Source organism: Lactuca virosa, chromosome 9, assembly GCF_052849685.1.
Source record: "Lactuca virosa cultivar CGN04683 chromosome 9, Lactuca_virosa_CGN04683_v6, whole genome shotgun sequence".
Classification (NCBI taxonomy): domain Eukaryota; kingdom Viridiplantae; phylum Streptophyta; class Magnoliopsida; order Asterales; family Asteraceae; genus Lactuca; species Lactuca virosa.
In genome coordinates, this window is record NC_136434.1 from 135,929,619 (window position 1) to 135,948,588 (window position 18,970).

Sequence of the window (18,970 nt, forward strand, 5' to 3'; positions counted from 1 at the left end):
GAGTCTTTCTCTTCTTATCCCCCGAGCATTTCAGTTCCCTCGTGATCCGACTTCTCTTTGTGTAGTTTTAGTATAGTAAGGTGAGCGCTGAAGCGCTGCCCGAATCTTTCTTAAAAAGATTCAGCGACGATGTTCTGCCCCTGCAGAGCCCGACTCCTAGCTAAAACCCCCTTGTAAGTAAGTTATGCTTACCTATTTTAATATAGCTTATATTTAAAATTAGTATTGTTATTATGAACTTATAATAAATATTTTGGCTATTATTATGACTTATATAAGTGTCGTTATAATATCTTTTTAACTACTCGCGGTACGGGGAATCTGGTTTAAAGGGCCGCATAGGGTTGTTGGATTTTAGAAGTGCTATATGCCAAAATGGTCTTGCCCTCCGATGTTTTATGTCTGCCCCTGTCTGTTCATAGTGGTTGGAAAGTATTGTTTAAACGCTTATATAATAATAATAATAATAATAATAATAATAATAATAAGACTAATAATTAGTCACGGTAAATATTAGACTAAAATCTAGTGGTAATAATACTAGGTTTCGTCGAAGGAAATTATTTTAAAGTAAACGAAGCGCTGTCCGAATACCGATTCACCACCTTATCAAGTGAGTGCATAGTTACTTTTACCTTACACATAGATATGAAGTATTTAATACAAATTACATGCTATGTGTGCATATTGTCTATATACTTGCCGTCTATGCTGGGTGAAAGATTTTTATACATGTTTTAAATGATTTAAACTATATATGTATTTTATATCTACAAAATGTGTTGGGTAAAACATGAATAGATGAAATAGTTGTTGTATGAGTAAAACAAAATGATGAGAGGTGATATAGACCATGAGATAAGGGTGAGACGTGAACCATGAGAGAAGCCTTTTACCCAAGTGTTGGCCCCGACATTTAGCAGAGTATGGATGACAACCACAGACTATTCTAGACAGTCCAGTGGAACACTAGCAGACTCGCAACCTGTAGGTGTTATTTGAACTGTGTATTCACCAGCTGTACTCAAAAAACCCATTGACATGTATTGCGAGCGGATTCTCGGAAACGATACTGTCAATAAACGAGATAACCCTGTCAAATGCGCCTAAAGGACTCTACCGGCAGAAGCGCCTAATAGAGAACATCATAACTTCGACAGATGCGCCTAAAGGACAATACCGACAGATGTGCCTCATAGAGAATGTCACAATTCTGGCAGCTGCGCCTAAGTGATAGAACTAGCAGATGTGCTTGACAACTGTGTCATAGGCAACGATGGACTTCGTGCTTATTCCTTAAGACAATCCTTAGGAATGAATGAATGAAGAATAACTGACTCTTAGGGTAGATCCTTATGCTTGACAACTGTGTCATTGGCAACGATAGACTTCGTGCCTATTCCTTAGGAATGAATGAACGATGAATAGCTGATTCTTAGGGTAGATCCTTACGATTAAAGAAGATAACGGGGATGGGTAATTGGGTTGATTGTGTGATGTTTAAACATAATAATTACATTATTGTGGGTTGAAAACCCTATGTACTCACCAGGTTTCCCAACCTGACCCACTCAAGCTTATTTGTATCACAGGTGTCGATATGAAGCTACTTTACACTGAGGGAATTAAAATAGATGTAGATCACTAGTGTAAATGAATGTAAGATCTGTTTATGCTTATGTTTCTGTATTGACGATGACATCCCAAATGTTTTAAAATGGATAAAAATACATTTCTTCGGAAATGCTTTGATAACGTATTTATCATGTTTTTCTAGGAACAAAAACATTTTTATTAAAAGAGGTACTTTGATTTTTATAAAGCATAAACAAAATCGGTTTTTTCTGGCCGTGAAAATGGGATGTCACAGTTAGTATCAGAGCATTAGTTTAAGCGAACTAGGAATAAGGATTTATTTCTAGACTTAAACTTAGAATGCTAAGCGATGATCGTGAGGAGTGTGTCTAATATATTTTAGGAAGTACACCTGAATAGACACAAACACTAGCTTAATTAGGGAAGATGCCTAAAATGCTTTTATGTGCTAAATGATTTGTGATGCTTTATGCTATCGTTTGATCGAATCTATGGTCTGTTGCCGACCAGATTTGGAAATTTTATGTGCTAAGGTTTCTAAACGTTTAATTACGATATTAGAACTGACATGTAACTTTTTGGAGTAATAAGGAGGAATACGCGTCTAAATCTTCCTCTATCTATATTCTCGTCTCGATACACCGAACGCCTGCTTTGGTGTATAGAATGTCATGATAAGGACTCATAGCAGACTGAGCAAATGGAGGAAATGAGAAGGCTTACGATATTGAATGATACATATCGGAAGATATTTTAAGAGTGATATCTTGCCTTTAGAATGCATCTAATAAATAATACGTGTAGTACTAGAGAAGTGCACTTTCGATTAGCAGAAAGAAAGATTTTTGGTATAATCCATGAAGTTATCCCATCGTCTGACATTTCCATCACCAACCGAGTTGAAGCAGAATTGATGATTGAAGACACGCATGAAAAAAGTCCTAGTAGAGTCTAGGGAAAATTTTATGATTGTTTGGACACATTTTTTATGTGTTAAAATTGTTTTTGTGATAGTAACTTGGAAAGCTGCGAGACAATACTTGGGACGAGTATGAGTAGGTGTGAATGGTAGTAGAGGCCTATACTACCGGAAGCACAAGACTCGCACTTGGATCAGGGAAAGTCACAAGGTTACCAAGAAGCTAGACATTGATTCGTTTTATTCAAGTATTTCGTTACCATCGTTTCGGTAATGATTACGAAGATGATTGTTGTTTCGACCCTAGTGGTCATATCAAATCGAGTCCGACTAAGATGAGTATGTTACGTGGTTCAAAGAACCAAGTTTGATGTAGCATCTGACTTAAGCCAGAAGATTGAAGTGAAAGATAATCGAAGCGGTCAATATAAGTATCACGCTAGTTAAAGAAGTTGGTAGATAGAAATGTTACATGTTAAAATGTGATTATATCACATTAGAACATGAAGGAAAGTATATTCTATTCCGGAATTTGACTCTAACAGACCCGAGTCTGAGCGTTGCAACATACGATGAGAGTTCATTAGAACGTGACCCATCGGTCTATCGTAGAAATCAAATAAACTTATCTTAAGTTTGTTAAGAAGAAGAAGGAGTCTCTGATAAAGAGCGAGGTTGTGACATGAAGGTCATGATTAAGAGTCTAACATGAGACAGAGAGCGGGTGCAAGATCGAGCACCACTTGCAGTAAAGAGGACCAAGAGTTAGATACTCATTCGAAGAAACATAGAAGTTACGATTATGACCTACGATGAAGAGATAACGTATGGAGTCATTATACAAGCCCTGTTTTGTTGATGATTCCGGGACGTAATCATCCTAAGGGGGAGATAACTGTAACGCCCGCAGATCCGGGCTAGTCAATTTAGAGACGATGAACATCAAAAATGACTTTTTGATGGAAGATTATTTAGAAGGATTAATCTTAACCAAGATGTAGTATATGTTACAAGGGTTCCGTACATATAAAGAACGCCAAAATCCGAGTTATAACGAAGAAGTTATGGCTCGTCGAACTTTTACGGCAAAACCGGTACGACACCGGAGACGTAAATAGTGAATTTATGGTAGAACACTTTTTAGCCTTAGTGATCTAAACAAAGTTTGTAGTATACGTTAAACCGAGAACATACAAAAAAAGAACGCCCAAATCTGACTTCGTATGAGGAAGTTATGAATTTTATAAGATTTGGCATAGCAGTGCACGACCCGAAACTCGAATTTTAGTTCGAGCGGTTTTTTGCCTACGTGATCTAAATGAGAGTTAAAGATCTCATTAATAGGAACTCAACGGTAAAAAGACAGTCGAAAACGGAGTCCGTATGTAGAAGTTATGAATTTTACGCGGACATTTAACAGTATAATCTCCTCCTACTGTTAAATTTAAGATCGGCCGAGAATTAGCCGACGGAGTCTAAATGAAAGTTTTAGATCTTGTTTTTACCTATGCGTGAATATAAATAATGTCGAGAGTAGAGCTCGTATGTTAAAGATATGGACGAAGCGCCTAATAGAGAACATCATAACTTCGGCAGATGCGCCTAAAGGACAATACCGACAGATGTGCCTCATAGAGAATGTCACAATTCTGGCAGCTGCGCCTAAGTGATAGAACTAGCAGATGTACTTGACAACTGTGTCATACGCAACGATGGACTTCGTGCTTATTCCTTAATATAATCCTTAGGAATGAATGAATGAAGAATAACTGACTCTTAGGGTAGATCCTTATGCTTGACAACTGTGTCATTGACAATGATAGACTTCGTGCCTATTCCTTAGGATAATCCTTAGGAACGAATGAACGATGAATAGCTGATTCTTAGGGTAGATCCTTACGATTAAAGAAGATAACGGGGATGGGTAATTGGGTTGATTGTGTGATGTTTAAACATAATAATTACATTATTGTGGGTTGAAAACCCTATGTACTCACCAGGTTTCCCAACCTGACCCACTCAAGCTTATTTGTATCACAGGTGTCGATATGAAGCTACTTTACACTGAGGGAATTAAAATAGATGTAGATCACTAGTGTAAATGAATGTAAGATCTGTTTATGCTTATGTTTCTATATTGACGATGACATCCCAAATGTTTTAAAATGGATAAAAATACATTTCTTCGGAAATGCTTTGATAACGTATTTATCATGTTTTTCTGGGAACAAAAACATTTTTATTAAAAGAGGTACTTTGATTTTTATAAAGCATAAACAAAATCGGTCTTTTCTGGCCGTGAAAATGGGATGTCACAGTTGGTATCAGAGCATTAGTTTAAGCGAACTAGGAATAAGGATTTATTTCTAGACTTAAACTTAGAATGCTAAGCGATGATCGTGAGGAGTGTGTCTAATATATTTTAGGAAGTACACCTGAATAGACACAAACACTAGCTTAATTAGGGAAGATGCCTAAAATTCTTTTATGTGCTAAATGATTTGTGATGCTTTATGCTATCGTTTGATCGAATCTATGGTCTGTTGCCGACCAGATTTGGAAATTTTATGTGCTAAGGTTTCTAAACGTTTAATTACGATATTAGAACTGACATGTAACTTTTTGGAGTAATAAGGAGGAATACGCGTATAAATCTTCCTCTATCTATATTCTCGTCTCGATACACCGAACGCCTGCTTTGGTGTATAGAATATCATGATAAGGACTCATAGCAGACTGAGCAAATGGAGGAAATGAGAAGGCTTACGATATTGAATGATACCTATCGGAAGATATTTTAAGAGTGATATCTTTCCTTTAGAATGCATCTAATAAATAATACGTCTAGTACTAGAGAAGTGCACTTTCGATTAGCAGAAAGAAAGATTTTTGGTATAATCCATGAAGTTATCCCATCGTCTGACATTTCCATCACCAACCGAGTTGAAGCAGAATTGATGACTGAAGATACGCATGAAAGAAGTCCTAGTAGAGTCTAGGGAAAATTTTATGATTGTTTGGACACATTTTTTATGTGTTAAAATTGTTTTTGTGATAGTAACTTGGAAAGCTATGAGACAATACTTGGGACGAGTATGAGTAGGTGTGAATGGTAGTAGAGGCCTATACTACCGGAAGCACAAGACTCGCACTTGGATCAGGGAAAGTCACAAGGTTACCAAGAAGCTAGACATTGATTCGTTTTATTCAAGTATGTCGTTACCATCGTTTCGGTAATGATTAAGAAGATGATTGTTGTTTCGACCCTAGTGGTCATATCAAATCGAGTCCGACTAAGATGAGTATGTTATGTGGCTCAGAGAACCAAGTTTGATGTAGCATCTGACTTAAGCCAGAAGATTGAAGTGAAAGATAATCGAAGCGGTCAATAGAAGTATCGCGCTAGTTAAAGAAGTTGGTAGATAGAAATGTTACATGTTAAAATGTGATTATATCACATTAGAACATTAAGGAAAGTATATTCCATTCCGGAATTTGACTCTAACAGACCCGAGTCTGAGCGTTGCAACATACGACGAGAGTTCATTAGAATGTGACCCATCGGTCTATCGTAGAAATCAAATAAACTTATCTTAAGTTTGTTAAGAAGAAGAAGGAGTCTCTGATAAAGAGCGATGTTGTGACATGAAGGTCATGATTAAGAGTCTAACATGAGACAGAGAGCGGGTGCAAGATCGAGCACCGCTTGCAGTAAAGAGGACCAAGAGTTAGATACTCATTCGAAGAAACATAGAAGTTACGATTATGACCTACGATGAAGAGATAACGTATGGAGTCATTATACAAGCCCTGTTTTTGTTGATGATTCCGGGACGTAATCATCCTAAGGGGGAGATAACTGTAATGCCCGTAGATCCGAGCTAGTTAATTTAGAGACGATGAACATCAAAAATAACTTTTTTATGGAAGATTATTTAGAAGGATTAATCTTAACCAAGTTGTAGTATATGTTACAAGGGTTCCGTACATATAAAGAACGTCAAAATCCGAGTTATAACGAAGAAGTTATGGCTCGTCGAACTTTTACGGCAAAACCGGTACGACACCGGGAGACGTAAATAGTGAATTTATGGTAGAACACTTTTTAGCCTTAGTGCTCTAAACAAAATGTGTAGTATACGTTAAACCGAGAACATACAAAAAAAGAACGCCCAAATCTGACTTCGTATGAGGAAGTTATGAATTTTATAAGATTTGGCATAGCAGTGCACGGCCCGAAACTCGAATTTTAGTTCGAGCAGTTTTTTGCCTACGCGATCTAAATGAGAGTTAAAGATCTCATTAATAGGAACTCAACGGTAAAAGGACAGACAAAAACGGAGTCAGTATGTAGAAGTTATGAATTTTACGCGGACATTTAACAGTATAATCTCCTCCTACTGTTAAATTTAAGATCGGTCGAGAATTAGCCGACGGAGTCTAAATGAAAGTTTTAGATCTTGTTTTTACCTACGCGTGAATATAAATAATGTCGAGATTAGAGCTCGTATGTTAAAGATATGGACGAAACTTGGTCCCTACTCTTCGAGCGCGATAAATTCGATACAGTTTTGTAAATCTGGGATAGAATGAGATATAGATGACGGCGTCTAAATGAAAGTTGTAGTACTCGTAAATACCAACGCGTGGATATAAAGAACGTCAAAAATGGAGTTCGTATGAACGAGTTACAAATTATAATAGTATATGTACGTATTAAAATAAATTATAAATCATATATACGTACACACACACACACACATATATATATATATATATATATATATATATATATATATATATATATATACAAATGTATATATCATTAGAAAGGTATCGACAATGTGGTTATTATAAGACTAGTGTTGAGTACTTTCGACATTAGTTTAGTACAAATATCGTTAAATCTATTTAAAATAGTATTATGAAGGGGTGTTTAGTCGTTTATATAACTATAAGGTCATTAAGTAATTATGGAGGATAGTTTTTGTAAATTCAATTACTATAAATAAGAGGCTTGAGCTCTCATATTTCTTACACCATTCTCTTGATTCAAGAGTCTTTCTCTTCTTATCCCCAAGCATTTCGGTCCCTCGTGATGCAACTTCTCTTTCTGTAGTTTTAGTATAGTAAGGTGAGCGCTGAAGCGATGCACGAATCTTTCTTAGAAAGATTCAGCGACGAAGTTCTGCCCCTGCAGAGCCCAACTCCTAGCTAAAACCCCCTTGTAAGTAAGTTATGCTTACATATTTTAATATAGCTTATATTTAAAATTAGTATTGTTATTATGAACTTATAATAAATATTTGAGCTATTATTATGACTTATATAAGTGTCGTTATAATATCTTTTTAACTACTCGCGGTATGGAGAATCTGGTTTAAAGGGCCGCATAGGGTTGTTGGATTTCAGAAGTGCTATATGCCAAAATGGTTCTGCCCTCCGGTGTTTTATGTCTAGCCCCTGTCTGTACATAGTGGTTGGAAAGTATTGTTTAAACGCTTATATAATAATAATAATAATAAGACTAATAATTAGTCACGGTAAATATTAGACTAAAATCTAGTGGTAATAATACTAGGTTTCGTCGAAGGAAATTATTTTAAAGTAAACGAAGCGCTGTCCGAATACCGAGTCACCACCTTATCAAGTGAGTGCATAGTTACTTTCATCTTACACATAGATATGAAGTATTTTATATAAATTACGTGTTATGTGTGCATATTATCTGTATACTTGCTATCTACGTTGGATGAACGATTTTATACATGTTTTTAATGATTTAAACTGTATATGTATTTATATCTATAAAATATGTTGGGTAAAACATGGATAGATTAATGATGAAAGCTGATATAGAGGAATATTAGTAGTATGGACATAGTGCCCTATAGGTGAACATTGGCAGCAATGGACTTAGTACCCTATAGATGAGCATTGGCAGCTGCGCCACAACCTGTAGATGTTTATAATATACGATGTACTCTAAACATCCTAGCAGCTGCGCTCCAAGAATAGTATCAGCAGCTGCGCCTAATAGAGAACATCATAACCATGACAGTTGCGCCTAAAGGACAATACCGACAGTTGCGCCTCATAGAGAATGTCACAATTCTAGCAACTGCGCCTAAATGATAATATTAGCAGCCGTGCTTGACAACTGTGTCATTGGCAACGATAGACTTCGTGCCTATTCCTTAGGATAATCCTTAGGAATGAATGAACGATGAATAACTGATTCTTAGGGTAGATCCTTACGAGTAAAGAAGATAACGGGGATGGGTAATTGAGTTGATTGTTTGATGTTTAAACATAATAATTACATTATTGTGGGTTGAAAACCCTATGTACTCACCAGGTTTCCCAACCTGACCCACTCAAGATTATTTGTATCACAGATGTCGATATGAAGCTACTTTACACTGAGGGATTTAAAAGAGATGTAGATCACTAGTGTAAATGAATGTAAGATCTGTTTATGCTTATGTTTCTATATTGACGACGACATCCCAAATGTTTTAAAATGGATAAAAATACATTTCTTCGGAAATGCTTTGATAACATATTTATCATGTTTTTCTGGGAACAAATTCCGCAACATTTTTATTAAAAGAGGTACTCTTATTTTTATAAAGCATAAAAAAAATCGGTCTTTTCTGGCTGTGAAAATGAGGATGTCACAATTAATGTTGTTGACATTTAGAAAATAGCAACCTACTAAACCTTCTCTATGATTGCAGTCTTGCAGTAGATAAAAAATCTTTGAACTGAATTAACTTCATGATAATTATTAATAGTATCTTTCCCTTTTTAATTCAAATAACAACTCTTTAGATAGCTTCTTTCACAATTCAACTCAATAATACACTTAAATTACAGAATGGATACCATGATTTTTCTAATTTCCATATAACACAGCAGCCACCGGTCATCTTAAATATATTACATACATGAACTTACCTCACATTTACCATCTCAATGCAATATATGTTGTAATAACAGTTCAATTGTTGTTGTCCAATTTGACCAAACATCATCAATTATAGGTACGTATTCAATTTTCATAAGGAGTACTTTGTATCGTCTGAATATAGAAATGACGAAATTTGCATGTTATTTCTTTTTATGTAAATATTACAAACAAATATAACTTATATTCATATTTGAGTTTATGTCTTGTATCGCTTTATCAAGCCATATACATCAATATCCTTTTGGTGTTAGATTAGGGTCGAGGATTCTTAACACTTCCCATCCATCCCACCACAGTGCACCACCTGTGTTTGTTATTCGATCATTTTCTGTTTAAAGACCGTTGACACGACACACGTTGATGTTGGCCTCCCCTTCATCGTATTTGTCGAATTCTTTTCTTCTCCTTGCGCACAGAGATATCAGACATCCACAACACACCGATTCCTCTTTCTGACTTGTCTTCCAAGACTCGATCGTATCATTGAATCCTCGAGTATTTATCAATATCGAGTCTTGGGTGAAGGTATGACTATCGGATTGTGTTTCGTTCCTGGATTCCAATGGATCTGGAATTCTAGATTTCATTCTGCAGTTTGTTTGGTTGAGTTGACAGTTGCATCAACCATTACTCTTCGAATTTGGACCATGTTATTTATCATTTTCAAGCATTATTTGGGTCATCAATTGTCATATGGTCATTCCATTTTTTCTTTAGATATGGCATCAAGAAGTTTACCATATGCATAATGTTCTGATTTATAAGTAAGGATTTTACAAAGTAATATACGGGGGATGGAGGAAACGGCTTTGAAAGAGTTTGGCAATCAAGGTAACAGAGAAACATAATTTTGCAAAAATTCAGGAAGAGTGAAAAAGCCGCACTGAGTGCGTATGAAAGAGAGAAAGAGATTGAATTTGATATACCTTATGAATCAGAAATCAAACCCTAATTGATGAAAGTGGAGACAATTCCTGCACAATCTTCTGAATTTCATCTTCGAGCCTTCGGATTCGAAAGAATGGGATGTTGGGTATTTTTCGTTCCACAGGAATGAAGCCGTTTTTTGCCGATTGGGAGCATGATTGAAGAAGTAGTTCGAAAATCAACAAATGCAACAAATTTTACATATCAAGAAACCATTTTTGTCGATATTTTTGCACAAATTCAGAAAGATTGGAGAAAGTCGTTGATCAGAATCGTGAACTATTGCTAACTGTTTGCGTATGAGAGAGAGAAAGAGATTGAAATTGAAATACCTTATGAATATGAAGAGTCGAAATTGTAAATGCTTGGAGGAAAAGATGGTGGAAATGTCATAGGCTCGGAATCGAAGAAGGACGGAGTTCAAGAATTTGGAGAACATTCGGATGGCGGTGGGAATGTCCGATCGGGCAAGAAGATGGTTGAAAATTTAGAAGGACGAAAAGAGTCAATATTTACATATTGTTTGTGGTTAAAATTTGAAACCGGTGCACTTCACTGTTCATAAGGACATTGATTTTTAATATATGTATATAATATATATCTACATTTATTATATAATTCAAATTTTTGACAAAATGTGATATATATATATATATATATATATATATATATATATATACTAGCACGATGTGGTGGCGACAGTTAATTGAATAATTCTTTTGGACAAATAATTTATAGACGATTATTTTTCATTTTGCGAATAATTAGTCCGGTGATGTGAACTCTTGTTTGATTATCATAGTAGCTTGCATGATCATGCATTCATATTTTTCAACATCATCATGCCGAACACATGATTTGTTAGAGATTTCATTTACTGCTGGTTTTGCAAACTTAACTTTGACGTGGGTTGTTTTTTGATTATAACATAATATTGGTGATGTTTTTGAAATAATCATAAAGTAAGATTTCCGGTAACATGTTATGTCTAAAAACAGTTTTTTGAAATAAAAAAATGAGGTGAAAAATCACGACGTTACAATTACCCAACAATCCTGAAACAAAGTCCAAACACTTTTTTTGCGTGCTTGGTTATGGCTTTGATTCGATTATATTGCAGAACATGTCTTTTGGTCCACAACTTTGCAAATCTAGAACATGCTAGTCATATAGTTTTACATCCAAAACATACCATCGACAATTTGTATCTACATAATTTTCTACAAAAATAGATATCTGATAGTTTTGTATTGAAATACCTCCTCTATACCTTTTAATGCTAGTACCGGCTTCTTTGTCACCATAAATTTGTAACACCTATATTAGATGAGACGAATTTTAGATGTGAGATTCAACGGCTGTATATTCCTAGTTAGGAGAGAATGGTATATCCATCATACCAAAAGATGGCCTTTGTGTGTGATTGTTCACTACAATCGGCAATTCAATTTCAACATCAACTTCTTATGTGTTAGATTTTCTTCAAGGTTTTGACACATGGACCGACCATTTTACCGTTTTATTTAACCACATGCATTTGATACCCCCAAACCTTCATATTTCATTCATATATATATATATATATATATATATATATATATATATATATATATATATATATATATATATATATATATATATATATATATATGTGTGTGTGTGTATGTGTGTGTGTGTTAATAAATGTGAAATATGATCATATTAGTGGTAGATTTTTTGAATTACCAATATAAATACATAAAATGTTCATTTTAATATCATGTTAAATCCAAAATATAAATCAATATCTCAAATAAACATAAAAGTATTCAAAATTTATTTTTTAAAACAGTTTAAAACATTTAAATATTTTAAATATAAAACTAAATCGACATGCCAAATTAACTAAAATATCCAAATGTGAATTTATTTTTATAATAATGGATTTTTTTTTCAAATAAATAGTTTTTAAATCATAACCATTAACAATAATCATAGTTAAATATAACATAACCTTATAAATTACATTATATTACGTTACAAAAAAATATCAAATAACTAATTTCTAAATTAGTTTATCATAACGTTAAAAGTAACATTAAATCGAGAATTATACTTAATTATATTCACATGTCAGCTGCGAGTAGCGACCAATAAATGATATACTTTTAATAAATGTTATAACATAGTTTAAAATCATTACAAATTTCCATAACAATTATTATTATTTAATGGTTAGAATTAATAACATAACTACTTTCAATATGTACTTGCCACATTTTAAACATATAATTTTACCATGCGTAACACATGGATATTCGCCTAATGATTATTATAAATTTGGTTAAAAATATCTAATTGAAAGCATTCCATTTCTCTCGCTAAACTGGAAGGGGATGAGATGCATTTAGAACAAGTAATGGGATAATCCTCGCAAGTGAAGCTTGTGGTCCCCTGCTGCCTTCTAAAATAATGAGGCTTTCATAGTATTAATTTTTTTTAAAGTTTTTCTAATTGCTTAACAGGTTTTTTTAAGGTTTCACTGGTTCAGTTGAACCGATTTTAGAGTGAACCGGCCGGTTTTTGGCGTTTCATTTACAAACGAATTTTGGGCTATAGAAAACCGATAACCTGACCGGTCCAGTCCAGTTTTCAAAACAATGATTTTCTTTAAACAATTTCATCTGTTGGATTATCAATTTCTATAATATGATCATCGCCACCTTCAGTGTGACACACACCACCATTATCATTATCGTTACATGTAGAATTATTAGCATCACCAAAGTTTTGATAATTCGGTGATTCGACATAATGAATTTTTCGTTCTACTGCATTTGACGTGAAACTACCGACATTTGATATGGTACAAACAACATTAGAAATGGTCCTAACAACGTTTGATATTGTGCTACCGGTGTTTAATATGGTGCTATCGATATTTGATATGGTACATAATATCCATGATCGGTATACCAAATTTGTCGATACGTATATTGGTTTTCATAAACAATTGTGGATTGAATTGGTGTTCCATATGCAACATATCCACCAACATTTAAGGATTATTTGGAGCGATATTCAGACCTGTTTGATTGTTGCTACCTCTTTCGTTCGATCTGTTCTCAGCAAATATTTTTCCTAATCTACTACTAGACACTCTTTCGTGGATAGATCGGTTCTCACCAACAACATATCGATTTTCGGCATTGTATTGCAAATGTTGTTTTCTCCTCCATTGGATCATTATCCCCTAGATACAGATGTACATGAGTTGAAACATGCTAAATAATTTTTTTTAATGTTTTACATCACCTTCATCAACTATCTATATACTATATTTCAATGTAGGATGTTGTAAGGACACATTGATATTATGTTTGTCGTCCAAGCTTGTTCTCTCCTTGACCAATTTGTATAAATCAAGGAAATTAATATTCACAGGAATTGCAACACCAAATTTTATAACAAATGGTCTAACATATATCAGTTCCTTATTTTATGACTGTCATGAACCACCAACACAAACACAAATAAAATATTCATTTGTAATGTTAGAACTCATGTTATCTTAAAAAGAGAAAAGTTGTAGAAAGTTGCAAGTGAAATGAGACAAACAACATACTCAAAATTTTACTCAATAAATCATACAAATGTTTGGAAAGATTAAAAACATCCTTTTGATTTGTCAAAATCACATTTCACGTCGATTTTCACAAATGTGGTTTGCAGATAATTGTGGCTATTTTGACTATTTTCCATATCATGGCTATATTGTGAAAAAACTTTAGAAAAAAATATTTTGGTGATATTCTCTAATATTAATCAAAATCATTTATTTCACCAAATTCGTCACATTTACAATGTAGTATCTTTTTAAAGAAAATACTAATATACTAATTGTTTTGATAATTTAAATTTAAAAAACATCAAATTTGTCAATAAACTTTAAAACAATTTGATGTGTGAGAACTACAGAATTAATGTGGGACGTAGCCGTTCGTAGTTGTCAAGGTACTCTACTATATATAAGTGGAGCTCATTCTAAATTTCTTATCTTTCACATCCATAACATTTCCTTGGTGAAACTATTTACATATCCTCTTAATTAATTAAGGTTTTAGTTACCGGTAATTTCTCCCACTCTCGCTAAATCTCTTTTTGAAATAGTTCTTATCACCAATGGCTTATGGGTTCAATCATTGGTCTAATTTGATGTGCATATGGTATTGTTACTGACAGATTCGAAGACATGGGTCGGTGGAAGGTACCCATGGAACACATCAACAACAGCAAGAAACACAATCTCACATTCCAAACAAGAAAAAATGGCATCATCAAGAAAGCCCTTGAACTCTCAACCCTCTGTGACGTGAATGTATCCATGATCATCCATACTGATCATCAAGAATCTGAGATCTTGCCTCCAGATCCTCATAAATTCACCACGGAACTTTACAAACGAAAATCGCATTATGGATGCAGGGGAAATTCGGTATTATACTTTAGCAGATTTCTTTAAAGAGAAGACGATGAAGGTTGAAGAAGAACTCGCTATGGTCAAGAAGAAGAACTTGGAAGCCAAATAGCCTACGTGTTTTGATTTCCTAAACAACTATAAGGAAGTGGAGTTACGAGAACTTGCATTAAAGTTGGATAGTAAAATCAATAATGTTAAAAACAAAGTTGAATCGCTCAAGGACATCTCCAAGATTCATAATCAAGACAATTACACAATCTACCCTACTACTACTATTGCTAAGGTTAATGCTGACAGTTCTTCCATGATGCCATCTTCAAACCTTTTCCTAGGGGATTACGATGACCTTAGCCTTGACCATAAAGAGCTCATAAGTGATGAAAATAATGACTGCTACCGTCACTACCATCATGAGAACTTGAGTGTTCAACCTTCCTTTTCACCAGAATCACTCATGCCACCTTTCAACCATTGCCCGATGGATGACAATAAGCTTGGCTTTGACCCTACACAACTATTGAATGAGCTTGGCTTTTCACCGGATATACTGCCACCATTTAGTGATCAAAATAACATGATCATGCATCCATCCGAGCTTGATTTAATGATGAAACTAATAACAAGCGAAGATGATACCGACCACTTTGATCATTAGAGCTTCAATCTTCAAAAGGATTAGATCACCACACATCCACTTATATAGTTCTAGATGTATCTTAGTGTCACAACTAGCATTTTGGCTAGGAAATTCTGTCCTCATGTAAACAATAACTATTGTGAGACTTGTGCTAACACATTAGAAGTATACTTTATGGTTCCTAATTGACCATGAAAAGATAGAATGCAAACCTCTCCAAGAATATGAAATCTCTCCCAAATCTCTCCAAGTATGTGAAATCTCTCCCAAATCCCTCCAAGTATGTGAAATATCTCCAAGTATGTGAAATCTCTCCCAAATCTCTCCAAGTATGTGAAATCTCTCCCGAATCTCTCCAAGTATGTGAAATATCTCCCAAATCTCTCCAATTATGAGAAATCTCTCCCAAATCTCTCCAAGTATGTGAAATCTCTCCCAAATCTCTCTATGTACCTTCCTCAGTCGAAAACAACCCAAAACCGAAGGAGAAAACCTAAAAGGACCCTCTTGGTCCGGAACCCTCTTAGTCCGGAATGCCCTAGTCACTTCGGAACTCCTTTTGCTTCAGACATTCTCGCTACTCCGGAAGATCTCGCAGGTGCCTCGTCTTCGGAATTTCTAGCCGGTCCGGACAGCTGGCTTCGCTCCTGAACTTGCGCCTGACTCCGGATCCGAGGGAAGTGCTCCGGAACTTGGGAGTTGACTCCAGAAGTAGGAGAAGAACTTCGGAACTCGCCCAGTACCTTCGGAACTTCCTTGTACCCACTTTGGACCCTCGCAGAATTAACCCTCCACTTCGGAAGTTGAGATATGGCTCCGGAATTCACCTTTTGGCTCTGGATTTTGGACCATTTCGGACTTTTTCATCAGTTTCAGATATTTTGACGTCGAAAATTCCTCCAAACTCGTGTTTTTCATATTTTAGACCCCTTAAACCCCTAATTTATGCCAAAATTGATTATTTTAAACATAAAATAATACCCAAGATTTTTAAGGGATTCTAAGAAGATAAGGGTTTACTTTATGATGTGATGCAAATTCTTCATTTCCCATGCAATCCCAGTTAAACACAAAATATCCATGGGTAACCAAGCATTGTACACTAGTCCTCCAAGCAAGTGTCATGTCACCCTTATCCCCTCCTTCTTAAATACGTGAACTCCCTCCTTTCCTCCCCATAATTCTACTTCTCACTTTCACATCGAGTAAACTTCTAAGAGTACTCCCAACTCCTTCAAGCTTTAAGTCTCACTCCTTCAAGGAAAATTCCCAGATTTTTGTAAGTGTTTCATCTTCTTTGACTAATGATTCTCCACATTATTCCTAAGATTTCATTATATTTACACACAAAATTATTCTTAGGATATTCTAAAGTTCAAAGAAACTTTGCAAGTGTTGGAACTTGGAAGCTCCTTAACACTTCTCCAAACCACTCATCAACCAACTCAAGGTGAGCTTCATACCCCTACTTTTTCGAGATTTCTATTGTTTTTGGGGGAGAATACAAGTCAAATTCTTGTGTAAATCATGATTTATTTGCTTATTGTGTATGCATGCCACCTTACATGTGTTTAAGTATGAAAACTCTTATAAATAGTCCAAAAACTCGAGATTTTGGTTAAGTCTCAAGAGTTTGGATTATATCTCACAAATCACGTTTGGAATCAAGAACTAGTATGTTACCAAGTATAAGTCACGAATTTTTATAACAACAACTATAAGGTTTTGCTTCAAGATTTACTTAAACAAGTTGTGGGACAAAATATTTTGAAAGTGATTAAATTATGGAAATAATAATATTTTGGATCACTTTTGCCCAAACAAAAATACAAGGGATATCTTGGAAAAATTATGTCATCCTCATGATTTTTTTTTCAGATCAACCAAACTATTTGTGATTATTTATAAATATTTAATATAAATAATTTTATCAAGAAAAGTATACGAAAACAGAGTTTTCATGACAAAATAATTGCATGTCATAAATTGCTGTCGTAAAACCTTCAGGAACATAAGTAATGTTTCTATATGTCATAAAAAACAGAAAATGCGTGTCATAACCTGCAGTTATAAATTTACTCAAATTATAACTTGACACTTTTTCTTTTGACTAATATGGGTCTGAGCCGACAATTTATAGAAAAGAAAGACCATTTTTGTCAATTCCGATAATGTTGGGTCATTTTGTTAAACGTTCAAAACGACTTATTTTTCAATAAACGAAACGGAATGAACACGAGCACCCAGTTAACGAGCACAATCAACGATATGGAACGAGAACGATATTTCTATTCAATGAGTACAAATTTCATTATTTATCTAACAAATAATGGATCTCTAACGATTGCTCAAAAGGTTGTTAATATTCTAGTCAGACAAATCTCAAAAGTACCTAAATATAAAAATATTAGTGTACGTCTAAAGTCCTGTAAGGAGTTATAGCCAGAGTCTCCTGGAGGGAGAGCGGGAATTTGTGTATAGATCTATACGGGGTTGACACCCCGCACCTTCGCTGTTCGATACAGCTAGACAGGCCAGTCTAGGGTGACAAATGTCTTTTCCAAAACGAGGGCGCCTGAGAAACGCCAAAACAGGCACTCCGTCAGATTAGTATGGTTATAACGACTCACTAGAATATGTTATGTTATCTAGAAATTTATGCAAGGAAAAACCTCATAAATAAATTTTGGCACGTTGTGTTGATTGTCCTATACATGATAGGTGATGGTCCGCATTTGTTGCGGTGACTGTCCTTTTTCATCGCGTAGAATGTCCACAATTTCCATGTTGATTCTTTCTCCTAACAAGTATAGAGTCTAAATACTGCTATTTTACAAATTAAAAAGCATAGGACTCTATGGAAAACGTTTGTAAACGATTTTGAAAACGATAAACTAACCCACACATATACACAGTTGGAAATAGAACTTACGAATATTTTATAGCAGAAAATATAGGATTTTCTGGAGAAAACGATTTTCTACGATTTCAATAACGATAAACTAGAACGCACACTCAATTTTACTCGATAAGAAGAACAAGATTTTCAACCATATTCTCTTTTTTAAAACAGGGGATTTTCTGGAAACGGTTGACTAATACTACACAAAAGAACTATTCTCGAACACAGCTCGCCTTACAAACTACACTACTTTTTAAAATCACTCCTTATAAGGATGACCAAAAGTAACGACATGCACACACATATCCATGATTTTCAAAGCAAGGCTTCAAACGATTTCGTAGAAAATATCAGATTTTCTGAAAGTACAATAAGAACGATTCTAAACAAGTGTAAACGATTTTATACAAAAATGCTTATGAACTCACCAACTTTTTAGTTGACGCTTTTCAAAACGACTTGTATTCTCAGGGATCTAGTAAGCAGGTAACAAGAGACGCGGATGCAGGACTATTTCACTGTAGTTTGGAATTTTCTGCTTATGTCTCTTTTGTGTA

The 18,970-nt window shown here is 34.7% G+C and overlaps 1 protein-coding gene across 1 annotated transcript; it reads left to right on the plus strand.

The window, feature by feature from the left end:
* Positions 1 to 14,646: 14,646 nt before the first annotated feature.
* On the plus strand, positions 14,647 to 15,529 carry LOC145139827 (uncharacterized). Its single transcript, XM_079073521.1, has 2 exons — positions 14,647 to 14,889; positions 15,017 to 15,529. Exons 1-2 carry the CDS (start codon positions 14,647 to 14,649, stop codon positions 15,527 to 15,529), a joined length of 756 nt encoding a protein of 251 aa, XP_078929647.1.
* Positions 15,530 to 18,970: the final 3,441 nt, after the last annotated feature.

Bases quoted from the DNA above. Each gene is read 5' to 3' on its own strand.
- LOC145139827 (XM_079073521.1), top strand. From the start codon at position 14,647: ATGGGTCGGTGGAAGGTACCCATGGAACACATCAACAACAGCAAGAAA. The intron at 14,890-15,016 runs GTATTATACTTT...AACAACTATAAG, and splicing joins ATGGATGCAGGGGAAATTCG to GAAGTGGAGTTACGAGAACT.